General features: G+C 36.6%; 2 protein-coding genes across 3 annotated transcripts; one reads left to right on the top strand and one right to left on the bottom strand.

Moving 5' to 3' along the window:
• Positions 1-580: 580 nt before the first annotated feature.
• supt20 (SPT20 homolog, SAGA complex component) lies at positions 581-20,110 on the top strand. Of its 2 annotated transcripts, XM_083569068.1 has the most exons (24): positions 581-729; positions 1,236-1,325; positions 1,473-1,508; positions 1,657-1,782; positions 3,478-3,604; positions 3,725-3,828; positions 4,352-4,468; positions 4,701-4,754; positions 5,298-5,437; positions 6,097-6,253; positions 6,383-6,439; positions 6,693-6,767; positions 6,900-7,069; positions 7,195-7,227; positions 8,644-8,761; positions 9,255-9,360; positions 13,248-13,394; positions 14,065-14,347; positions 14,795-14,928; positions 15,039-15,094; positions 15,262-15,378; positions 16,125-16,221; positions 16,629-16,717; positions 19,325-20,110. In XM_083569068.1, the coding sequence occupies exons 2-24, from the start codon at positions 1,323-1,325 to the stop codon at positions 19,469-19,471; spliced, it is 2,493 nt and encodes an 830-aa protein (XP_083425194.1). In that variant the 5' UTR covers positions 581-729; positions 1,236-1,322; the 3' UTR covers positions 19,472-20,110. The 2 variants fall into 2 exon arrangements, with proteins under 2 accessions (XP_083425194.1, XP_083425195.1); XM_083569069.1 differs by lacking the exon at positions 16,629-16,717.
• On the bottom strand, positions 20,017-25,559 carry exosc8 (exosome component 8). Its single transcript, XM_083569183.1, has 11 exons — positions 25,446-25,559; positions 23,965-24,001; positions 23,763-23,826; positions 22,984-23,057; positions 22,864-22,909; positions 22,676-22,781; positions 21,789-21,834; positions 21,611-21,707; positions 21,409-21,529; positions 20,354-20,460; positions 20,017-20,244 (listed from the first exon to the last, which is right to left on the bottom strand). Exons 1-11 carry the CDS (start codon positions 25,460-25,462, stop codon positions 20,126-20,128), a joined length of 834 nt encoding a protein of 277 aa, XP_083425309.1. The 5' UTR covers positions 25,463-25,559; the 3' UTR covers positions 20,017-20,125.
• Positions 25,560-26,810: the final 1,251 nt, after the last annotated feature.

Below are 26,810 nucleotides of genomic sequence, written 5' to 3'. Positions count from 1 at the left end.
GTGTTCTTGGGATGGTACTCATTATTCTTCTTCCTCCAAACACGTTTAATGGACTTATGACCCAAAAGTTCTATTTTGGTCTCATCTGACCACATGACTTTCTCCCATGACACACACACACACACACACACACACACACACACACACACACACACACACATATATATATATATATGTGTGTGTGTGTGTGTGTGTGTGTGTGTGTGTGTGTGTGTGTGTGTCATGGGAGAAAGTCATGTCACAGTCTATCTACACTATATATACATATATATATATGAGTATAAATAATGCCTTAAATAATTTAAGATTATGAAATTGTATAGGAAATTTTAGGAACAATAAATCTGAAAATAGGGAAATGCAATGAGGGAAGACCGAGAAACTCGAAACGCACACATGCTTATGCATTACGAGCGCTTCTGGAGCGCAGACACACCACGATTGTATACCAAATAGCTCTCCTGTGCTCCTAGGGAACTATATGATTACTTCTAGATGTTTAATTCGTACCATGTGAAGTCCCCTTGAGTAGGGAACAAGTTTTTTATTTGTAATCCATCCTACATTCAGAAGGGCCATTGGCCCCGCCCACTCCAGTCACCGGAAGTTTGGATTTTGTTGTTACACTGGAAGAAAATGGCTGCTATGAGTTTTTTACATTGAAGGCACTGGAGGAATATTTTTGTTCATTGCTTTGCATTTTCGAGCTGTGAAGATGCGCGTCGTTTGGCAAGTCTTTTTTTTTTTATTTGCCATGATCTAGACTTTTAGCATCAATCCTTCCGTTTGCAGTGCTCTGTTAACTTTTGCAGCTTTTTTTTAAGCCAAGCTAACGGAGCAGTTAGCAGAGAGCCCACCGTGCTCATTTAGCGAGTTAGCACTTCTAGCTAACCTGGGAGCGAGCAGATGAGTTAGCGTATAGACGCATTCTGATATAATTCCCATATTGCGAATGTATGTGTACGAAATGGACTCTTAACAATTCAGGTGTTTTTGGCTGTATGTCGTTAGCAAAGAGTTATGTTCTGCCTTTCCGCATGCAAAATGTTAGATTATTATGTGAGGAGTTAGCTGTGTAGCTAATCTAAAGGAACCACCAGTTTGTTTTAATTTCTTCTTTGCTTTTTATTCATGTTGCTGTGGATGTGCATAGGTTATGGAAACACTGATTAAAATAGGAAATCCTTCGGGTGAGCACGTTTATAAAGCTGAAAATGCCTTTTTTGTGTGCTTAGGGTTTGAATGGACTGTCAGTGGACGTGCCAGTTTTGGGGTAAGGACAGCATCGCCTCCTGTCACACACAAACTGGTGGTGGATCACAATGGTAAGTTTTATTTCCTTATTAATTAGCCTTCATATTTTTCTCAGCTGAAACCCAACCATTTACATTTTTTTGTGAAACATTTGCTTGCAAGTTGCTGTGAGAGCAGTCACAAGTCTGACTGCACTGAAAGTTTGATCTCCTTTGCAGCAACAAGACCTAGAATATGCATTGGATCGGGCTGAGGTATGATGAGTTCTAATACTTGTCTAATTATATGATTTGTGATGTAAATTTTACAGAGGCACATGATTTGTTGGTTTTTGTATTTCTTATTAATGAAGTGAGTGGAATATAGGCGTTTAAAAGTAATTTTACGTATGTATTTGGGCAGTACATTGTTGAAAGTGCTCGTCAGCGACCAGCTAGAAGGAGGGTGTCTTCCAGTGGGAGAAAATCCTTGTATCAGAAACTTTATGAATTGTACATGGAGGAGTGTGAAAAAGAGCCAGAGCTAAAGGTAAAATTTGCATTTATTATTAATATTGAAGTTCACTGAAATTGTCTGTTGGCATAGTACTTCAAAGCATTGCTTTTAATATAGCAGTTAATCAGTTTCTTTTATTCTAAAAGATTTATACCAGTTACATTTAATTTTGTGGCATGTCCATGCTCTTATTATTACTTATGGTATAGCAGCCAAAACTATTACAGTGGAACCCGCTTATGTCGCCGGCCAAGGGGACGCCAAAAAGCGTCGAGATAACCGATGGTCGAGATAAACGAAAACCAATATGGCGGCAATATATTAACGTGCTTGAAATTTCTTTATGTACATGATGTGCGTTAATAAATGAGAATGTGCATGCACGTATTTTCGGAGGTTTTTTTACACAACAGCGTTGCCGCGATTTGATTGATTGATTGATCATGCGGATCGAGAAAACCTGTATGCGGATAAGGAGACGGAAGCCGAAGTAAACGCAAACAAAGTTTATTGAGAAAACTCAGGAGATAATCCACTAATACTTGTAGCGAAGCAGTAATATCCAGTGGTGCGCAGTCCACAAAGTTCTGGGAAAGCAGAGACAGTTCGTGTAGAGAATCCAGGGATCCGCGCCATGGAAAGCGCAGCGCGGGGCAGCAACGGATAAACGTGGTGCAGACAGCGTGAACATGGAAAACAGCAGGATCGGGGTAATCCAGGGTGCCGTTGAGAGAATGCGGAGTCCGAGAAGAAGGGTACGTAGCGGGATACGTATACGCGATTACACAGACCGCCATGAACCAACACAACACATGTGGAGGTGAGGGGCTTAACTAGGAGATGGGACGAGTGAGTGAATGAGAGTCAGGTGTGTGTGATCAGCATAACTGCGACGAGCTCGCCCGCGCGGGAGAAGAAGCAGGGTGCTTCGGGGAACGCCGCCGCCGAAGGGGGCGTGGCAGGGGGATTCCTGACATAACCGACGTTAAGTGGCAAATTTGCCCCCCCCCCCTTCGTTTTCCACTTCAAAAACGTTGACTTTAAAGGGTTGGCGAGTTAACCGAGGTCGAGATAAGTGGGTTCGACTGTATTTTCTTTTAAAGTTCACAAGTGCAACATGATGTCTTGTTTTGCCTGAACATTATATAATTGTAGAACACTTAACATACAAGTCTCTGTGAATGGAATGTGAATAAATATGATGTATTAAAATGTGTACATTAATATAAACCTGTGATTGGAAATAGTTGTTTCAGGGAGTCATTGCTATGCAATTAAAGAAAATTAATTGCTTTCTAAAATATCTGATTTGAGAATTTAGCAGTGGGGTTTTGTAAGCCACAACTATTGCATTATGTAGAGACTGAACTGAGTGAATGTACTGTGTATATGTATGTGTGTATATATATATATATATATATATATATATATATATATATATATATATATATATATATATATATATATATATATATATTCATATTTGTATACCAGCAAAATCACAGAGCCACATTCTTATTTACTGACACATTTAATAGAGACAATGTAGCAAAATCAGAAAGATATGTAAATCAAACTAGATTTTAATATGCAACCAATTACTTCACCATTATGGGCACCAATTTATTACTCTAAAAGATGAACTTTATCATGTAAAAAAATACATCCAATAACATCTCTACTACCAACTATGCTACTATGATATTAATGGCAATTGTTATTCTACAGAATCTTAGAAGAAATGTGAATCTACTTGAGAAGCTGGTCTCACAGGAGTCACTGTCATGCCTGGTAGTCAATCTGTACCCTGGAAATGAAGGATACTCACTTATGCTCAGAGGCAAAAATGGATCTGGTTGGCATTTTCATATGATTTTATATTTGCTCATAATATAACAGATTTCTAAAGTGTATGGAAGGTTACTTTATATTCACTGTAGATACAGACTTTATTTTATTTCTTTTTTTACATCAGATTCAGAGACCATTCGGCTTCCGTATGAAGAAGCAGAGTTACTGGACTACCTGGATGCTGAGGAGTTGCCACCTATTCTTGTGGACCTTTTAGAAAAATCACAAGTAAGATGCAGCAATACTGTAATTGTTCTTCTTATTATCATCGTTATTATTTATACTTTTATTATTTTTATATTTTATATAATACTTTATAATTATTATAATACTTGGTGGCCACTTGCATACAAGCAGATTTTCACTCATTTTTACAGGCAGGAGAAGTTTGATATAACAGGCACAGCATTTTTTACTTAATTTGATTAATAACAAGAGAAAGAAAAAACTCCCTATTGACTTTTTCAACAAATGTAATTGCAAATATAATTGTTTTGTAGACAAAGTTTTAAAGTCCACTCATTTTTATTTCGCATATATTTGACTGCACAAATGACCTTGATGCTGTTGCACATGCTTGTCATTTTTTTAATCCCTCCACCTGTCGCTGCCTGTTCTAATGAACCTGCCATGTTTTGCACCTAAGCAGTGTTTCATGAGAGCCATTCTGACACCCAGTGCGGTGATCATTCATGTTTCTGATTACAGTGAAAGTTAAACATTATTGTATTTAAAAAAAAATGTTTTTCAGGTCAACATATTTCACTGTGGATGTGTGATCACAGAAGTTCGAGATTACAGACAGTCAGGGAACACCAAGATGCCGTCTTATCAGAGCCGCCATGTACTGCTGAGACCCACTATGCAGGTGAGCATCATGTTAAAATGACAGCTGACAGTGTGAACATGTGCATAAGATAAAACAGTGCTTGTATCTACATAGGACCTTTTGTTATATTCTTATATTGTATTTGTGATCTGGAAAATGCTTTGTGAGAAATGTAGCGTTCATGCGTTATAACCGCCAACTGTATAATTTTAAGTTTGAAGCTATGGTGACTTTGTTTTCAATGCAGACTTTTTCTTTACTTTTATATCAGACCCTGATCTGTGATGTCCATGCTATGACGAGTGATCACCACAAGTGGACGCAGGTAAAATGCAAATAAAATGACTCCTATTACTAGAATAAGAGGATTCAAACGTATGATGTATATTGAATATACAAAAATATAATATAAAAAAATATAATGATATATTTATAACATAATATATATAGCATAATATCTTTTTCTGTGTTTCATTTTCTTGTCACATGATTATGATCACTCTATTGGAGATAATAAATGTATATAAATTAATAAATCAAGTTATCTCTGACTACAGTGCTTAAGACTGATGTTTAAGTATCAGATGCTCTTATATTTAGAATACATAGGAGAAAGACATAATAAAAATATATCTATTTTATTCTTCTAGCTTAATCCATTAATATGATGTGAAATAATATTGTGGTGACCTCATTTATAAATAGTAAAGCATAATGTTAATAAGTAAATGATTTCAGTTTATTACATATTTTACTGGTGCCCTGAGATCTGGATAAAGACTTTTATGCTGCAGTTATGGATTTACAGGGAAAGTGTAATAGCATTGTATTACCATTGATCTCAGAGTGTTTTGATGTTTGTTTCTAGGATGATAAACTGCAGCTGGAAAGCCAGTTGATCCTGGCCACAGCAGAGCCTCTGTGCCTGGACCCTTCAATCACTGTCACCTGCACTGCCAACCGGCTACTATACAATAAACAGAAGATGAACACACGCTCTATGAAACGGTGACTTGTGCTTTTATTCTAAATGTGCTAATATTGTGTGTGTGTGTTAGTCACGGATGATTTATTATCTTCTTAATACATTAGGAAGATTTACTTTTGCATTTACATTAGCAGTGCTACTGTGTATTATCTTGGCCTATGTAATACAGTCCTATCGGAAAGTATTCCGACCCCTTCACTTTTCAGAAATCAGAACTATTTACCTGAAATCTATTTTCCTGAATGTGGTTAATAATTGAAGGCAGTCTTATATATTGTACACACAGGGCTATAAATGCAAGAGCTATTTAAACCAGATTTAAACTGCAGTATACAAACTACTGTAGCAGAAACAGTTTTACCTTCTTACCCAGATCTTTGTATAGATGTCAAAAGTTATTTCTGCTGGTTTATACATTTAAGAGTTAGTAACAGTGTTACTGTTTTTAATGATCTTTTGGTTGTTCGGATACTCTTACAATTGTTCAATTGGCTGACTCTTTACAAAGCCACACATTGATGGGAGAATACAGTTGAAAGGTCCATGGGCAAAGCTTGAACTCAGCCACCACTGTCTGTTTTCATTTAATGTGTTTGAATGCTACTTCAGTATTGTTTAACTCCTGTATTTAAAATCTCAGTTTAGTAGTTGCTAGTGTTGCTATCATTTTGTGCCGCAGGTATTTTAAGAGATACTCACGTGCAGCGCTGAACCGACAGCAGGAGCTGGCTAACCTCCCTACACCTCCACAACTTCGCCTGCTGGACTACCTGCACAAAAGAAAAGAAAGGAAACCACCGCCAGCTGTAGATCTTAAGATCTCCAAGGCTGGAAATGTGCGTCTGCTAATCTCTATTAATATGCATATTAGTGATATTCTTACGTTCTTTGTAAAAATTGCTACTTCATTTGGCAAAAAAGGGTGAAATATAAAAATAAAAATAAAAAATGTTGTGCTCCTACAGTGTGTAGACATGTGGAAACAAACTGGCTGCCAGCTGACTACTCCAGCTGAGATTGATGTGAGTTTTTATACATTTACACAGCTTTTTTTTCCCTTCTTATGTTATATTAGTTTGTGTTCAAAATTAAATTGTTTATATATATATATATATATATATATATATATAAAAAACAATTACTCTTGAACACAAACTAATATAACATAGTTTTTTTTTTAATTATCTTTCGTTTACAATAGTTGTTTTCAATTGTAGTTCTGACTCTTTTGACTAATGAATCTGAATAGAGCTTTGGCTTCTTGTTTTTCTGTAGGTGGAGAAATATGCAGTAGTGGAGAAATCAATTAAACTGGAGGATTCTCAGCCACCACAAGTTTGGCCTGCACAGGCAATGTGTTGTCTTATTTTAGAAATATTTTTTTCCTAAAGGTTTTGATTATTTTTGCACTATACTGGTAAGGTAAAATAATCATATTATTAAATAATATGATGTTAAATAATCATATTTTTCTTTGTGTAGGACAAGAACGATGACTACATTTTTGAGTGTGAAGTGGGTGGCCAACCTCAGAGGACAAAGGTCACCATCTTTCAGTCTATGGGTGACCCACTGGTATACGGAAAAATCTACAGCAGCAATGACCCAAAAATGGAGGAGGACGTTTCTGACGTGCACCTTATTCACCCACCGTAAGCGGCAGCATTTTAGAGTTTAGAATATTAAAAAAGCAAATAAAATGGATAATTTGCTGATTTACTGTTTAGGATATTGCTCTGCTCGTGTTTTATGTTCTTTTTTCTTTCCTTTTTACCAGATTCCTTCTCGGTTCGAAGGTAGATGCTGATCGGTAAGGAGAGCAGCTGCATCTGCATTTTATTGTCTAGCTCAGTGGTTCCTTAACCCCTGGGCCAATTGGTGGGTCAGTTGGTATCGGGCCTCACAGAAAGAATACATAACTTACATTATTTTCATTTTTATTTATTATCTGATTCTGAACGATGTTTTATTTTAGAAAATTACTGGATTCTCTCTGCCACATCCGTCTATGACTCACTTTTGATGCATGTCAAAATGCTTGCCTCGGTCACATGTCTTACCTACATCCGCTACCTTCTTAAAGGGGCTGCTCGGCTGCTAACACATAATACATTACCGCTAAATTAAAACCCAATAGCTAGCAAAATAATTAAAAAACAACACAGTGGATTCACGTTTATTATTATATTTAGAAAATACCGGTTTTTATGCCGGTCATATCATTTTATTTTGTTGTATTTATCCGTGAATATATTGACTGACATTAGACCGGTCCGTGGTGCAAAAAAGGTTGGGAACCACTAGTCTAGATCATGTTATTTTATTGTATTGTGTTTTGTGAATCAGTGCCTTGTTGAATTGTTTTCGCTCATGTCTATGGCAAATGAAAAGTCATATTTTTACTTGCTTGCCATACAGTTAAAAAAAAAATTGCAGTTTGTTATAAAATTTAATAAAGGGCAAATATTTTAATAGCCTATATTTCCAATTTTCAAATACATTACACAAAAATTATATAAAGACTGTAATATTGTTTTATAGGAAGCAAGGAAAATTAATATTAATCTGTTAAAAAAAAAAAAACAGCAGTGTCAACATTTTTCTCTAGGGCACATAAACTGTAGATTTTTTGTTAAAGGTTTAACCTTTATAATTTATTACTAAACTAATATTTAGTGTATTAAAAATAGTATAACTGTTGTTTTTGATCAAATTCTGTGCATCCATGGTGCATTTAGTCGATTGAGTCAGCTTCTGATAAACCTCAACAAAAATTTTTATTACAGTATATAATGAGCAGACTGCATTCCACAGATCCTGTGAATTTTTCTCCTGTGGGTTTTTCTTTAAAACGTTTAATGACATAAAAAAAAAAATGTAATGTTAAAATTACAAATTAAATGTTAAAATAAATTGTTCCTCCGAACATTCTGCAAATTTTACTTAAAAAATATATATTTTATAACAATATGTAAAACATTTGTTTCTCGTCTTCCTTAATAAAGCACAAATAAAGACATCTGTTTTTTTTCTGCAAAATGAATTTATTCTCTAAACAAAACTCCATACTGCTATTATTTTCACTAAATGAGTCAATTACTCAGAACAATTACTTGCAATGCTGGTATATCTCTACTACTAATACCAGTTGTTTATCTGTATGTACTTATTGTGTGCGAGTTTTATACATAAGTACTAGTGCTAAAAAAACATTTCTGTTCATCAGGTTTTTGTCTCAGTACAAGGATGTTTACGAGACGGATTTAAAGTGTGAGGTGAAGATTTTGCACAGCTCCAACAATGTGGGAGCCCAAGGCCAACTCTCTCCAACAAGGGAGACAGAGGTGAGACATTGAAACAACAGCTTTTGAGCTATTTTTAGTTCTGATGCAATTGCTTATAAACCTAAGTGAAAATGTTATAAAATATTTGCAAATGATGCTCTAGCAGTTAATGATAATGTACAGAAAAATAATTTTGATAACAAACTGTGAGGATAACACTCAGCTTTGTGACTAAATGTAAAGTGCACGAAAGCCATTCATTGTTAAAAATGTATAGACATGTTTATAAATACAGCAATTGGGACGTTTTTTCATTAAAAGGTCGGAATATAAATTGATTTCATTCACTATTCAATTGTTAATCAAAGCATCAAATGGTCAACGACTTGATTTATTAAAATAAGTGTGACTGCTGTTTAGTTGTTTAGAAAGCATGTTATGACTTGGAAAAGTTGTAAATCCCAATAAGTTGCACAATATTTGCACTTCACAATAGATGAAATAGGATTGGATTTTTGTAAGGTGTGTGGTGAGTTTGCTTGTGTTCTTTAAGGTGGATGGTTTCTCAGCAATTGTCCAGTCCTCAGTGTTGGGAAAGGGAGTTAAGCACAAACCTCCCCCGATTAAACTGCCATCTGGTTCCTCCAGCAGCTCCTCAGGTAAGCAGCCATTTATGAAGGGCATTTCCATAAATCCATTTGTGTTTGAAGATAATTGTGTGGAATGTAAGAGCCCAGTGTGTTTTTATTGGGGAGACTATTAATTTGTTAAGAATTAAAAGCTTAAGCTGCACTTCATGTTATCTCTAAGAAAACGACATGCATATTAACTCTGATTTTACCAACTTAAAATTCAAACCGCATACTCATTTTATTTATATGCAACAATGTAGATAATATAATGGTATAAAGCAGGGATGTCAAACTCATATTCACAGTGGGCCAAAAATATTTATTGAAATATTGACTGCAATTGTGCATCTTTTCCGTCTCTCCAGATGTGTAATGTTGAACCCTTTTATATGGAAACAAACTTTAGTTTAATCTGAAACAACCAAAGTTTATTATTATAAACACATGAGAAATAAAACACACATCAGTGGTATTTGTTTCTTATTATGTCTCCCTCTATCTATAGCCTTTCAAATTTTTATTTCTATCTATCTAGACGGCAGCTAAAAGCAACATTGAACATTACAAAAAAAAACAATGACCTGAAGACACATAAAAAGCATAAGTAAAAGCTCAGTTTTTGCTATTTAGAGAGTAAATAGTTGGCTGGAATGTTATCGATCATAGAATGGCATGCCCAGTCATTGCACCTAAATCCTATTGAACTGCTCTGGGATAAATTTTATTTAAGGCCAGAAAGAACTATCCAACTGGCGAAGAACACCTTTGGCAAGTTTTATACATGATAAGGGACGATTTAGAGAATGTTAATAAAGTTTAACATATATACAATCATATATACAGTGAGGAAAATAAGTATTTGAACACCCTGCTATTTTGCAAGTTCTCCCACTTAGAAATCATAGAGGGGTCTAAAATGGTCATCGTAGGTGCATGTCCACTGTGAGAGACATAATCTAAAAAAAAAGAAATCCAGAACTCACAATATATGATTTTTAAACTATTTATTTGTATAATACAGCTGCAGATAAGTATTTGAACACCTGTCTATCAGCTAGAATTCTGACCCTCAAAGACCTGTTAGTCTGCCTTTAAAATGTCCACCTCCACTACATTTATTATCCTAAATTAGATGCACCTGTTTGAGGTCGTTAGCTGCATAAAGACACCTGTCCACCCCATACAATCAGTAAGAATCCAACTACTAACATGGCCAAGACCAAAGAGCTGTCCAAAGACACTAGAGACAAAATTGTACACCTCCACAAGGCTGGAAAGGGCTACGGGGAAATTGCCAAGCAGCTTGGTGGAAAAAAAGTCCACTGTTGGAGCAATCATTAGAAAATGGAAGAAGCTAAACATGACTGTCAATCTCCCTCGGACTGGGGCTCCATGCAAGATCTCACCTCGTGGGGTCTCAATGATCCTAAGGAAGGTGAGAAATCAGCCCAGAACTACACGGGAGGAGCTGGTCAATGACCTGAAAAGAGCTGGGACCCCCTTTTCCAAGGTTACTGTTGGTAATACACTAAGACGTCATGGTTTGAAATCATGCATGGCACGGAAGGTTCCCCTGCTTAAACCAGCACATGTCCAGGCACGTCTTAAGTTTGCCAATGACCATTTGGATGATCCAGAGGAGTCATGGGAGAAAGTCATGTGGTCAGATGGAACCAAAATAGAACTTTTGGGTCATAATTCCACTAAACGTGTTTGGAGGAAGAAGAATGATGAGTACCATTCCAAGAACACCATCCCTACTGTGAAGCATGGGGGTGGTAGCATCATGCTTTGGGGGTGTTTTTCTGCACATGGGACAGGGCGACTGCACTGTATTAAGGAGAGGATGACCGGGGCCATGTATTGCGAGATTTTGGGGACCAACCTCCTTCCCTCAGTTAGAGCATTGAAGATGGGTCGAGGCTGGGTCTTCCAACATGACAATGACCCGAAGCACACAGCCAGGATAACCAAGGAGTGGCTCTGTAAGAAGCATATCAAGGTTCTGGCATGGCCTAGCAAGTCTCCAGACCTAAACCCAATAGAGAATCTTTGAAGGGAGCTCAAACTCCGTGTTTCTCAGCGACAGGCCTGAAACCTGACTGATCTAGAGAAGATCTGTGTGGAGGAGTGGGCCAAAATCCCTCCTGCAGTGTGTGCAAACCTGGTGAAAAACTACAGGAAACGTTTGACCTCTGTAATTGCAAACAAAGGCTACTGTACCAAATATTAACATTGACTTTCTCAGGTGTTCAAATACTTATTTGCAGCTGTATCATACAAATAAATAGTTTAAAAATCATACATTGTTATTTCTGGATTTTTTTTTTTAGATTATGTCTCTCACAGTGGACATGCACCTACTATGACAATTTCAGACCCCTCCATGATTTCTAAGTGGGAGAACTTGCAAAATAGCAGGGTGTTCAAATACTTATTTTCCTCACTGTGTATATATATATATATATGAATAATAATAAGTCCCAGACACACTGCTCCAACTCCGTGTCCAAGCTGCTCAAACACTCTCTATATTCAGCAGCACATATCTCTGTGAGCAACTGTTCTCTTTGATGAAGATGACCAAAACACCACTCAGGAGTCTCACTGATGAACACCTTTCACTTAATCATTAGACTTAACCACACTTATGACAGGTACCAAAGTACCATATATTCAGGTCATCGAAAAATTTCGATTGTTAAAAAAAAAAAAGAAGAATTTCACTGTAAATGGAAGAAAAACATACAGGTAAATCGGATCTAAGCAACTGCCAACTTATAGTCGGCCCTAACACATCTTTGAGGTTTAAACATTCTTACTGTAAAATCGTAAATCCATAAAATTACAGAAATCATGTACATTGGGGAAAAAAATATGATTATGCTGTTGACCTAATATTTAAACTTTTTATTTAAATTTGTTTAAACACTCCAAAGACTGTGCAGGACTAACAGGTTTAATTATTTTAAGTTTTACATATGTTTATTTAACAAGACCGTTTTTAATGAAGATAGAAGATTTTAAGCTTTGCATATGTTTTAATAGGTCTTATACACCAGCACTTTTAGATTCTTTATTTTAATTGGTCATGACGTGTTGATGAATTTTTATAATTGCAGCTCTACTAAATCACAGGTTTATATTTATGCACTCGATACATTTTCAGGTCTGTAGTAACACAGGAACTTGCATGGTAGATGTTCCATGTAAACAGATAAAAAAATATGTAATTGCTGATATTGTAAATTTTTCTGTAAAAAGAGATTTACAGGTAGTCCCCGAGTTACAATGGTTCGACTTGCGTTATTTTGATCTTGCGACGACTTTATTAATGCTACAGAATTCAAAATATTTTATAAGTTTTGCGTGGCAGGCAAACGTAGCAGCGTATATGCAGTATGATTTATTAGGATGCTGCCAGGATGTACACATCTCCCTCCTTGTGACAGGCCTTATGCTTTAAAAGGGGTTGTCAGAGTTCAACTGTTCAAGAGTTCAACTGATCTCTCTCTCCTTTTTATCGGCTTCGCTGGACATTGAAACGGAGTGTGTCCGGCTCCGCACTTCACTAGAAAACTGGCCCTTAGCCACATGCCCGCTGCCACATACATATATACTTTAGGTTTATACATTATGATACTGTAAACCTCTCTGTTTTATTAATAAAAGTACAGTAATTTGTTATGTAGTTAACAAATTAGAGTGTACTACCCCATACTGATCACCATTCTTTAAGAGTTAGGCTAGGCCATGTCTCAGATATTTTCAAGTTAAGATGGGGTTGTGAAAATGGGGTCATGGTTCTACTGCCTACAAGTAAACCATGGCATTGCAAAAAAAAAATTGTTTCAAGCATCATTAAATCAGGGTGTGATGAATGTGCTGTTTCCTCATTCACATACTTTCTGTAGGTAATCCTTACAGTACACAAGCACCCAGTGGCCATTTGAAGTGTCCAACCCCTCCTCCAAACAAGAGCCAATCTTTGTCGCGTAAGCACTCCATCGAGCTGGGCCAGGTGGGCCTGCTTTCCCCCGCTGCCCTGTCTCCCATGCAAAGTGAGTCTATGTTCCATATACTCTTATAACTCATAACAATCTTATTCATATGCTGTAACTTAAGCTTTAGTGTGCTACGTCAGTCCAGAAAGTAAATCACTTAGCTAAAGCCAGAATAGCCAAATACCGACCTATGTAGCATGAGTATAAAACATGCTAAAACGTCACATTGATCAGAGCGTTACCTCAGATGTGAGTTCCTTTTTTTGTTGTTGTTCTGCACGAGAGGGATAATGTATAAATATGTATATGTACATATAAAATATGTATATTTATTATCTAGTCCTTACAATTTAGAAGACCAGCAAAATATATTGGCAGCAGTTCAGCTTACTGATTTTATATCACTGAGCACCTTCTCAGTATGTATGAGTTTAAATGATTTCTTGTGAATTGAGATACTGTAATCTCTAACATGCTTTCACACAGTTTTCATGCATGTTAAGTGTAAATTACATGTAAACTAAACAATTTGCTTCCAGATGTGTTTAACAACCTAAAACATGACACATTTTGTTTGAATCTACCCACTTCTCGAGTGTTGAGAAACAGTGGAAGATGTGCCTAAGGGTTCTTGTTCACTACAAAAGTAGTGGCAGTCACGTTCCAATGCTTTTGGAGTGGGCTGTACAAATATGCCTTAATTTGATTATTCCTAATCCGTTTTTAGGATCTGGAACGCCCAAGCCATCTACACCCACCCCAACCAACACCCCATGCTCTACACCTCACCCAGTGGACATTCAGGGTACCACGCCCTCAGTGACACCCACCCCCCAGGACCCAACTATGCCTCAGCAGCAGACACTGCTTGCCCCCTTTTCCCAGCAACAAATGGCGCTGCCTGTCATGACTATACCACTGCCCACCTCTATCAGCACAGGCACCACTTCCTCACAGGTCATGACCAACCCTGCTGGCCTCAACTTTATCAATGTGGTTGGCTCTGTCTGGTATGACCTTTGCCCTATTACTTTAACAATCAGTTTCCATCAGTTTTTTTTGCTTTATTAGAAGTGGGGAAAAAAATGTTTTCCTCATATAACCCATCATCGTCATTTCATTTTGGCAACAACAACAGGACTAAATTTGAAAGAAACACTCACTTTTTTGTGGTGCAGAAAATATGCAGAATATCCATTTACATGTACTAAATGATTCATTTATGTATTAGCATTACATAAATGAATCATTTAGTACATGTAAATTTATATTCTGCATGTACTAAATCATTCATTTATGTAATGCTAATACATAAATGAATCATTTAGTACATGTAAATGATTCATTTACATGTACTAAATGATTTATTTATGTATTAGCATTACATTATCTATACATTGTATGATCACATATTTTTAATTTGTGTGTGTATGCTCATCTACCTGTGTGTGAGACAGCAGTCCTCAGGCTCTAATGACTGGCTCTAACTCCATGCTGGGTTGTAGTCCTGGAATAAACCTGAGTGGAATTTTGCCTCCAGGAGGCCTGATGCCCAGTGCACTTCCTGCCATGCAGCCTGCAGCTTCTGCAGGTATCCATTTCTCCACTTTTCCTAATTTGTGTTACATATATGACTTATTTGTGCTTTTCTTAGTGTACAAGCTATGTTCACAGTTTTTAATTTGTGCTCATGTTCTGCAGGTGCACCATTTGGATTAAACAATACCCAAAGCTTGAGGCCGCTCAATCTTCTTCAGGTAAGGCTGTTGGGGGCGAAATCAGAACCACGTTTTGTTTAATTTCCATTTATTCCACTCTTGGAAAACATTTCAAAGACAACTATACAATTAATAAAATAATTGTAGCATGAAAATGGCTTTGGGTTCATGCGATGCTCTTCTTCCATCTCCTCTCTCTGGCTCAGATCCCTGCAACACCATTGATTTTTAACCCTTTACAGCAACAACAGATCTCTCAGTTCTCTCCCCAACAGCAGAGCGGTCAGTCTGCTACTTCCAGTCCCCAGCAGCAGAATGATTCGGTGAGTCTAATCTAGGTCTAACCTAAAACATCTGCAGGAGCATTAAGCTGAGCCTGTAAGCATATTCTTTTAGAGGATGTTTGTAAATGTGTTTTAATAAGTACCATAACAGACCTCTTTATATTTGGGTCTTCCACAAATTACCCTTTTCTTCAGGTCAATGACGGCTCCAGGTTGATAGTGTGCACATTGTAGGTGTCATGAATACATGGTTTAACAAGGTTGAAGTGGAGGATCTTGAGTGACCTAAACTAAATTGAACAAAATTAACTAAAATGCTGACTGTGCCCCAAGCCTCCTCTTACCAGGCCTGACCCGATGCTGTTGTGGCTGAATAGGCATAGCCTAGTTTTAAACTTTAGTAGAAAGCTTTGTGAAAATAGTGGAGGTTATTAAAACAGCAAATGGGGTCTTAATCCAGTTTGGAATGTTCAAAAAGTACCTTTGCTTGTGATGGTTGGGTGTGGCCATATAGTGCACAGGTATTGGAACAGCAAGGCTATTTTTTTGTTTTTGGACTTTGAGTTTGAGAAAAAATTGAGTGAGACAAAAGATTAGATATTTGAAGTCCATATGTGCTGATATACCAAAAATATAGAAATATTTGGGCCACATCTAAACATGTTGAACAAATGTTGATCTTGTGTTCCAGTTGCATTATTATAATGAAAATAGGGACCCATTAAATGAGTGTATAAAGGTTTGTATGGGTAACAGTTCAGCACTGTAAAATCCTCTTTGAACAGACTGAACAGGGACTGACAGCTGAGCAGGGCCTTGCAGCACAACAGACCGCTGTCATCAACCTCACTGGGGTGGGGGGATTCATGCCTTCGCAGACAGGTGTGTATACATACAAAATTTGCATCCATTTACACCTAGATCTAGCGTTTTCTTTTCTCCATCCTTAATGGTCTCTGTAACTGACATATTTGCATTGAAATATTTTTCTAACCGGCACTAACTCAGACAGTAGATGCACTAATAATATGCTGATAATTTGTATCATATTCCAATGATCAATTGGGATCGAATAAATGCAATTGTTTCTTAGCTTAATTTTTTTCGGTCCAGTTGATAATTTACATAAGGAGAATTCCAATTCCCCCTTTTCTCTGCTACATTCTACCTTTTTGTTTTCTGTTGTTTCCTTTCTCCTCTTTCCTTCATTACTCCTCCTTTATCCTTTTCCTCTACTTTTCCCTGTTTTTCTTCTCTTCCCCCTCCTTCTCCTCTTCCTGGCATGGTAGTTCTGTCCCAGCTGGGTTGTGGTCTGGAGGGCTCTGGGTCCAGCCTGCCGTCCCCGAGGCTCCAGCAGCAGCACCAGCCACAGATTCAAGTAATACAGCAACTTTGACATTATCCACCCATAGACATCTTAATATCAGACTGCCAGTTTTAGACTTTCAAGTGGCACTTTTTAAAAATACAAATAATCAGTAACTGGTTAACTTACATCTATGTTGAATAAAACAACTCAATTGAGTTAATAAACCCATGTTTAATTATAATAGCTTATTATTATTATTATTATTATTTTAGCTTCTGCAATAATCTACAGTCTTGCCTAAAAAGGGCACAAGTCTTGTATGCAAGATGTCTATGTTTCCACAGTTTAGAATACATTATGCTGGACAGCTTGCAGCATCTGCTACTGTGATTCACAAAGACACCTCTTACATCTCCATATATGCTCACTTGGTTTTCTGTTTTTACAGATACAATGTAAAAATTGATTTTCTTGCTAAGTTCGATTTTGTTTTACGCTTGACTAGGCATATTTATGCACTTGTGTAATTGATTTTTAAAATTAATGCATTCAAGTAGCAATTGATTTACAGAAAGGTTTTTATTTAATTTTTATTATTATCAGTATTACAAAGCAATTATTATTTTGAGTCAACTCATTATTGAGCTTTCTCAAAGCTAATTGTTAAAAGCCAAAAGGTTTGTAGTTAAAGATGCTGACTTCCTGATGCAACACAAAAAAACCCAAACAATTTTAGTTTCACTATTTAAGCATTATAAACTTCATATCTGCACACAAATGCCTAAATAAATTTTTGTGCTGCAGACCTGCCAACAAGTACACATTATGCATGAGAGCTCTGCATTTTGCACATCATTAAAAAAAAGCAGCCTTTTTTTCCAACTAATAAAATGTCAGACGAAATGAATCTGAAATTATTGCTGTGTAGTTTCTGAATACACGGTTTCTCTCAAGATGTCTGGGCAGATGTCAGAAGTTGATTACTTTTAAATTATTACTTTTAAATGTATTTGTATTTTATTTTATTTTTTTACATACAATGGATAAAAAAAAAAATCTACACACTCCTGTGAAAAAGGTTTTTGTGGTATAAATAAATCGTCAGATCTTTTAATGTGAAATTGCAATGTACACAAATAAAGTGAAAAGCTTAATAACCTAGTTGCATAAGTACACATCCCTGAACTAATGCTTTGTTAAAGCAACTTTTACATTATTCTCATGTAATCTTTTGGGTGCTTCAGTTTGCCTTACGGATTTTTAGTTGGAGATCTTTAGCTAAGTCATACACAGTTTTTTTGTTTAAGCCATTCCTTTCACTTGGGTGTGTGCCTTGCTTCATTGTCTTGCTGAAAGGTAAAATTCCTCGTCATTTTCAACTTTCTAGCAAACACCTGAAGATTTAGCAGTACAATCTGTAGCTATTCATGACTCCCCCTATTTTGATAAAAGCACTAGTTCTCGCTGAACTAAAGCAGTCCAAATGCATGATGCTGCCACCAGATTTATCTTTGTGGACCAAAGCTGTGTTTTGAAAATTGGTCTCTCTAGAACATTTTGCCACAGGGTTTGGGGTGATGTATTTGTCCTAGGACCTTTTTGTTAGGAGAAGGGTCCATTTAACCCCCTTACCCGCTCGTGGATATGTGGCATGAGGTTATACTCTACATATGACTACAATCTCTCCTATCCAATACAGATATTGTTGCAGCTCCTTTAATGTTGTGTAAGGTCTCTTGAAGCCTCCTGTTCTTGTCCTTTTATACATTTTGGAGCGATGTGGTGCCTTGGGTGGTGTTCCATATTCTCTGCTGATTATCATTCAGTGTTCCAAGATACATGTAGTGTTTTGAAATTTCTTTTATACCCTCTCCTGGTCAGTGCATTTAACAAGTGAGATACTAAGCTTTATAAGTAGACCATGGATTCAGTAGTCGGGAAGAAACCAAGATGATATTAAGAAAATCTAGGGTTAGGGTTAGAGACACACACAATATCTGCTTTCCTGAGTGTGATTGCTATACTGAAAGTCTATTATTATAGAATCATAATTGACATATAGCATGCTGATCATTTAAGTGAGAAGTATAACGTTTTAATAAAAATAATAAATTAAATTCAAGTTAAAAAATGCAAAAAATTAAAATAGTTTCTTGTGAATTGGTTTTATCTAATCAGCTGTCTAGTTAAACCTGTCCTTCATAAATAACACATTTTTCATGCAGGGTTGGCAGGCCTGCTGCTGCTTTTAAAGTTGAAATGTACTGGTGCTGCTAATCTGCTCCTGTTCCCAAATAACCTGCCTGCACCCACACTCCTTTAGCCTTCACCCTCTGCTTCATCCCATTCTCTGCTTCTTTAAGCTTCTGCTAGTTCAGTCATTTCTGTCTTGTTTTCTGTAAATGCAGCAATGTTAACTGACGTCTTCTCTCACAGTACCTGTATAAAAAAAGACTGCTCTGCTTTCTGATCATTCAGCTGGCATGGATATGAACGTTCAGATTTGGTTAAAATTTACAGTTACAATAATGTTTATAATGTTATTTATAACAGCCTTATTCATGGTCACTATCCATCCAACTGTAACATGTTTATTAGAAATTGCCATCTGTGAGGGAAGACTAGTGTCATACTCACAAACTCAGTATGTTTTTTTTTTTTTTTTTTTATGTGCAGTTGCAATTCTTGCAACACCAAATGCAGCAGCAAATGGCTATGGCAGCGGGGGCGGGGCCTCAAGCAACGCTGCCACGGCAACATTCCGGCAACCAACCAAGAAGTAAGAGGAAGCGCAGCATGCCCCAACCTCTCCCCAAATCATGACCACTGACCTTGCCCACACCAGGACATGCACATAATGAGGAACACACTGTGCTTGGTCAGCTTTACCCCCTTATGCCCTGACTGTGACAACCTTTTTTTTTTTGACGGGGTACCCATTGCGTTTGTATCTAAGGATGTAAAAGATCCACCTATTTTCAAACAAGGATTTTTAGAGCTTAAGACTTATTGAAGATAATTTTTAAAAGAAATATATGAAATGAGAATTTTTTGGGAATTCCTCATGGCATGCTCTAAATTCTCTTCTTGCTATCATCAATTTCTATGGGATCCTTTTGTCCTATTGTGCAGAGAATCATAGAGATGTGCCTGAAAAACTCCTGCTGGTCAACTAATTTTGTCAGTCTTTTCTGCAGCTGGGCAATGGAGTGATGGCCTTGTTCTCCCAAAATGCAATTGTGTGCGTTTTTTTCTACAGCACATTATAAATGGCATTTTGTTGTAATGAAGCTGCAGTTTCTGTATATTCTTATGGGTGGAAATTCAGGATCAGGGTGTGAAAGACATTTCTGAACACTGAGGCAAAATTTTTGTAAATGGTCTTTGTCAGCAGTTTTATTGTTATAAAAAATGAAAATATATATTGACAGTGGAAAAAAAATACAACTTTTAAATAAGAAACCTGGCTCCTTGCAACTATTTTGATGACTTTATGCTCTTGGTGACTTTGTCGATTAGTTTGTTGATCTCTCTATTTCGGGTCACAGCACGACTAATGCAGTCATGCAGCTTCTCTGCTGATAATGAACTTCCCCCTAAAAATAAATTAGGACAGCCTAAGTGTAAACTTAATATTTTGAAATGTATTCAAAATCGGTGAACAAATTGTTGAAACTTGGCATAAAAATACTGCAGAAATTGAACCTGGTTTATGGAAGGCGCAGAGCTGATCATCCTCATCTGTGACTGCAGTTATTAATGCTGTAGCCAGACTTTCCTCTTCAGTTGTTGGGTCCACTATTATCACTTCACTACATGGAGAAAACAAAGCACATTCAAATGAAATGATCATTGTCCCTCTTATTTACCCCTTCGCTGTCTTTCCTACCCAGTACTTATGTTCCATTAGTGTTTGGACAGAAAATGTTATCAGAATATTGCATTAATCATTTAGTAATTAGTCCCTTCATGCACAAGCTAAAAAATAGTTGTACAAACTAATATAATATAATAATATAATAATTAATACTACTTTGCACTCAATAACTGCCATAGTTCTGGATCCTAAACATCAACTACTGTTGTTTCTTCCCTTTAATCATTTACTAAATGTTTTTAATATATATTTTTTTTTTAAACAGGCGCAAGTACAAAATAGTTTACTGTCAAATACCAATGTAAAAAAACCTTAAAATCAGTAGTATGTGCTAGCAGATTAGGTGACCTAATATAGTCACTAGTTGCTACATTGTGCTTTGGAAGTGGAACATAGTAGTGATTTAAAAAAAAAGAGAGTGCCAATTCTACAGTTAAATACATTGTGAACGAAAACAGTGGGTAAGTCCCTTTTTTACTTTAGCTCTGAGAAAATCACTGTGCATGAAGTGTAATGGTGGTGTTATTATTTTATTTATTTATTTTCTTTAAACACTCCTGCCTGATCCAAAAGGAATTCTGGCCAATTCAGTAACAGATTCAGCTAAGCAACGTCTGACAACTGGTATTTGACACATCCATCCAAGTCATGTTAAACGTCCCACAGTTTTAATATTTTGCAAATGTAGTGGAGGGATTTATTATTTAAACAGGTTTTGACTTAATTATGGAAACACTAACTATTTTTGATAGTCATCAAATACAAAATATTAAAATTATGCTTTATAAAATTACTAAACTATATAGGGGTTATTTATATCTAAATGCTAAAGATAAGTTGTATATGAGGAATATATTTGTTTTGCTATACACTGAAGACTTACTCATCAAATACTGCGAATGATGAGGAAACAGGGTGCTTGTTGATATGCAGATGTCTCTTGTGCTGCGTATCAACCTCAGGTAAATCTTTCTCTTTGTTAATTGTGACTGTAGGAAGTTGTGCTAGAAAACCAAAACAAAATCAGAATTACAATAAAAAAATGTTTAAGTTTAAGAAAGTATAATATTTTATTAACTGCTCACCATTCTTTAATGCTGCCAGCAAGGTTATGATGCAGGCATCGAGTAAATTTCCATCATAGTCTAAACACATGATGTCACAGTACAGGACCCAGCACAACTGCAATAAAAAGCCAAGTTTTCTTTCAGTTTGATTAGTCAGGTTTTTTATAAAGTACATTTTATGGTATTTGTTTCTTACCTTTGACTTCTCAATGCACAAATCTTCTTTCTTTATAATGTTAGAGCTGCAATGAGAAAAAAATATTAAATCTTTTAAGTTAAAAACAGACAAGCCAAAGAAAAAAACTGTAAATACACTGTCATAAATCTAACGTCAAACTGTTTTGGGAATAAACATTTACTTACTATTAATAAGTACATAGAAGGGAATATTACATTGAACTCAATGTGCAAAGGTTAGGTATATAATTAGGTAACGGATATGTGGTTCAGGTCAGAAAGATGTGATCTCTTTTTTTTTTTTTTAAGCATCTGTACAATCAAATTCATATTCCATTAAAGATATGCAAATTATCTGTTGCCAAATCAGTCATTGCTTGTGTGATAATTGCTTAATTAATAATAACAAATACCACTGTAACATTACTGTTATGATTACCATGTGTGTTTCTTTAGAGCGGATTTTTTCCTATTAGCTCCACCCCGTGTTCCCAGTCATATCCCATCATCCCACCTACCTTCAATGCCTGTGTTCTGCTATGTGAAGGTGCCTCTAGTTAAAACTGATGTTATAAACATTACCATATGCTTCATCATTAATAAACAAGGCCACCAGTAGGAAGCAATTGGAAATACCTTTCTGTGTATGTAGGCTTGTAATCTTTCTTTGGAAGTTTAAAAAATAAATGTATCTATTATGAATTAAGCCCTAGATTGTATCCTCTTTTTAGTTAAGGGGAAAGTAGTGTCTCTCTCTATGGTGCAGAAAACCCCCAGATTGATGCATCTTATTATTAGTTCAGGTTTTTTTTTTTTTTTTTTTTTTTTTTTACTGTTTAGCTCATTTTGTCTGCCATTTTACACTTAAGCTCAAACCACTCTATTGATGCAATTTATTCTTCTCACTCATCGATGATGTCAGCTAGGAACTGGCTGGCCGCCTGAGCCTGTTCTCCAGGGGGACCAGGCCGGAATCTGGACGAGCACAGGGGAGGCAGATCCACGTTTGGAACTGTAGCACAAACAGCACATCAAGTATTCAGCATAGCAAAACAAAAAAAAAATGCATGTAATAATAATGCACTCACTCTCACCAATATATCCCTTATCCGGAGCATCAACAGTGGGCATTGCCAGTTCCTGTGTAAAAAATATATGGAGTTAGTCATAGGTTTCGATTATTGCTCTAATTCTATCTACAGAATGCTGCTTACTGCTTTTATGCCACAAATGACTGTGGTGTTTCCAATCTTCACCAACGCTGAGCCATCTGCTGTGCTTATAGAACCTGAGAGAAACAAGATACAATAATTAAATTTTTCACTTTAAATCTGAAAATTTTTATTATTTCAACTTAAACAGCAGACAACATTGAAGAACTTTCTTTCGGCTTCTCCCGTTAGGGGTCGCCACAGCGGATCCTCCGCATGTTTGATTTAGCACATGTTTTTACGCTGGATGCCCTTCCTAACGCAACCCTCCCCATTTATCCGGGCTTGGAAACGGCACTGAAAGTGGCTGGGGTCGGTTCCCTGACCGGGGATCGAACCCGGGCTGCAGCGGTGAAAGCGCCGCATCCTAACCACTAGACCACCAGAACCAAGCAGCAGACATTGAAGAAATAAAGTTAAATTCACACATTTTTTAATTAATCATTTTTATTTAGTATTTTACCACACATGCACTTTATGCCATGCCCCAATTAGTTTTATGTAGTTCTGTGTATTGTTACTTGTTTATGTATGTTCTCACCTTGGTCCTGGGGAAAATTGTTTCTTTTCACACTGTACTGTTCTGGATTTTTTTTTAAAGCCTAGCCGATATGAAATTCTTAGCACTGAGCAAAGAAAAACATGGTGTAAAGCCTGAAAACACATCTACACTGAGAGGTGAGGTCTTCAAAAAGATGCACACATGTACAAAAAGAAACTAATGTAATTTCTCAAATACTGCAAAAGATAAGTGGGACAAAATGTATGACATTACTGCATACCAATATTGAGCGTTGTAGGTCTGAACTCTCCCAGGTCTCTCCCATCTGGCCGGCAGCTTTCTTTCTGTGCAGAGAGGTGCATTGGAAATATGCATTTTATATACCAGTAAACTGTAGCCTCCAATAGAATGATCAGAAATGTTCTGCTGCATGATTCAAAAGTACTAAACCGGCACTGCAAGCCCAGAGTTATGGGACTTACCAAAAAGCTTCTGTGGTACTCCAGTGGCTCTGCTGTCCTAAAAAGCAAAGCCAGACAGATGATTAGCTTGTTCTTGTTAAATAAATAAAGAAATCTGCCCTAAATGACCAGCATATCAATATTCTATTTACTTTTTGATAAAAAAATTTTGTTAAAGTGTCTTTCAATGACATATAGTTCCCTATAGTCAGTGGGAATACTGCTGCACACCAACCAGGAAAAAAAACACCTCTCAAGAATTCAGGACGGTTTTCTCAACTTGAGTTCCACATGACATCAAATCAACACAACTACACACTGCATCCTTGATAAACCAAATAGCACGCAAACATAATTAATTATGCTGCTGAAGTAATAACTTTTGTTCAATATATAGTAATTGTAGAATATAAAATCAATAACAGTTTAATTTACATCATTTAATAAGGTTACACTGTGTGGCTAAAGGTTTTGTGGATTACTGACTATCGCATATTTGCTCCAAAAACACACCAGTCTAAATTCAGCCCTCTTTAAAATTAATATTTCACTCTTCTGAGTAGGATTTCCACTAGATTCTGGATCAGGTGAGGAGGCCTGGAAAGAAATACCCGATCCAGTCCATATCAAAGGAGTGGTTGAGTTCAGGGCTTTGTGCAGAAACCTCACTCCAACCTTGCCAGACCATGTCTTCATAGACCTCAATATATGTACATAAACACTGTCATGCTGGAACACGTTGGGGCATCTTAGTTGAAAAAGAGGGATATCACAATTATTAACATTCTATACACTTGTGTGCTTCTAACTTAGTAGAAGCAGTTTGGAGAAGAACCACGTGTGTATGGTTGTCAGCTGTCCACAAACCATGTAGTGTATTTAGTTAGTTTGTTGCTAGAATAGGGGGAAAAAATAGGACGGCATCTGTTTCTTTTTTTTATTTATTTGTTTTATATCTCAAAAACGACTCGGCAACATTCAACACCACAAAGCAATAAAACACTGCAACAAACATCACTACAAAGCAATAACACAATGCAACAAACACCACAAAGCAATAAAACACTGCAACATACAACATGACAAAGCAATAACACAATGCAACAAACACCACAAAGCAATAAAACACTGCAAACAGCAAATTATGTCAATATAAACATATCAATATCGTGTTCCATTGAAGACGTTTTCCAACGATTCAGTGGCCCGGCTCGACTCCAAGAGCTTAATTAATTGCATTACTTAGCGGTTTAAACGTAGTTACATTGTTTATAAAATAAAAACTCCGAGCCTAACTGGCTAAACCTATTTAACCATATTCACTACCAACCGAGTAGAAGCGCATGTATGCATTCAATACGCAAAAGACATGGTTATTAGTTAGCCAGCTGAATAGTTGGCTTTATTATGATCACACTAATGTCCAAAAACGATAAAAATGACCATACGAACCAAAGAAAACGTGTACATTCTCCAGACAAATTATAATCTACTGTACTTACTTGAACCCAGCCGCCATGATGCAAAGAAATACCACGTGTCACAAGACAGTGACGTTAAGCAACGAGAACTGTTGGGTAAACTGGACACGCGCGCGCCGCCATCTTGAAAGGGGCAACACTCTTAAACTTAAAATAATAAATCTATTGTTAACATATTTAATAGATTTTAATATGTTAACAACTAAGGAGGAACTGTTTATGCTTATATTACCTATAAATCAGCTACTGTTAATTATAATTGGTTATGAAGGAGAGAAAAGGCAAAAGAATTCATAGCCAGAAATATATGGGAGTGTGGTAACTCAGTCTTTATTGCTCTGGGTTACTGATAGAAGGTTGTGGGTTCAAGCCCCAGTGTAGCCAAGATGCTACTCTTGGTTCCTAACTATGTATGCTCCATGGCGTGACTCATGGCTGACCTGCACTCCGACCGACCTCAGCTTTCTTACAGTGCTGGGATATGCAAAAAAAGAATGTCACTGTAATGTGGCTTGAATTTTGTGTTTGCTTCATCAGTTGTTGTGGTATTGATTTATATTGTTTATAGATAAATGTGCAGAATTATGGAATGCATTTGAAATAATTGCAAAACAATATAATTGGCCCAAAATTGTACTTATTTACAAAAACCTAAATCTCACAGTTTTTTGGCCGTGGCACAAAATGATTTGCTAACATTATTTCACAAATCATATCCTCAGCACCTGGGAAAGTGTAAACGAATACAGGTGAATTTGCTCTCTTATTCTGTTTGGATTATAAGAGCAGACTGATTGCCACAAACAGTGAGAAGAAGTACTCCTAATTGTGTACTTCATTGTGTTCTCGTGTTAGCAATATTCACCTCCAAAGAAAAATATGCAGGCATCAGCACTTTGCATAAAACACATACAAGGAAATTGCTGCAAAGAATATTGCACTGGAAAAGTACTATTTACCAGATGATCACAAAATTTAAGGAGAGAGGTTCAACTGCAGTAAAGGCTTCAGGAAGTCCCAGCGTATACAACAAGCATCAGGACAGTCTCATCCCGAGGAGTTAGCTCATCATCACCATTCAATCATAAGCAATCATGTCAACACCAGTGCAAAGCTTGCTCAATATTGGCAGCAGGTTCAGTTCTATTTGTATACCACTTTTTAAAATGGACCATGTCCCAAAGCAGCTTTACAAAAGTAAATAGATTACAAATTTATTAATCAGTCCCTATGAGTGTATTTCTAAAGCCAGTGGCAAATAAATACTCCCTGAGATGGTATAAGGAATAAACCTTGAGAGGAACCAAACTTAAAAGGGAATCTATTTTTATCTGTGTGGCATTAAATGCCCATTTAGTCTCTGGCAAGTCTAGTTACAACAACAAG

Source organism: Silurus aristotelis, assembly GCF_946808225.1.
Source record: "Silurus aristotelis genome assembly, chromosome: 18".
In the NCBI taxonomy this organism is placed as follows: Eukaryota; Metazoa; Chordata; class Actinopteri; order Siluriformes; family Siluridae; genus Silurus; species Silurus aristotelis.
Note: the sequence above shows the minus strand (reverse complement) of the source record. Positions and strands in the feature narration are given on the sequence as shown.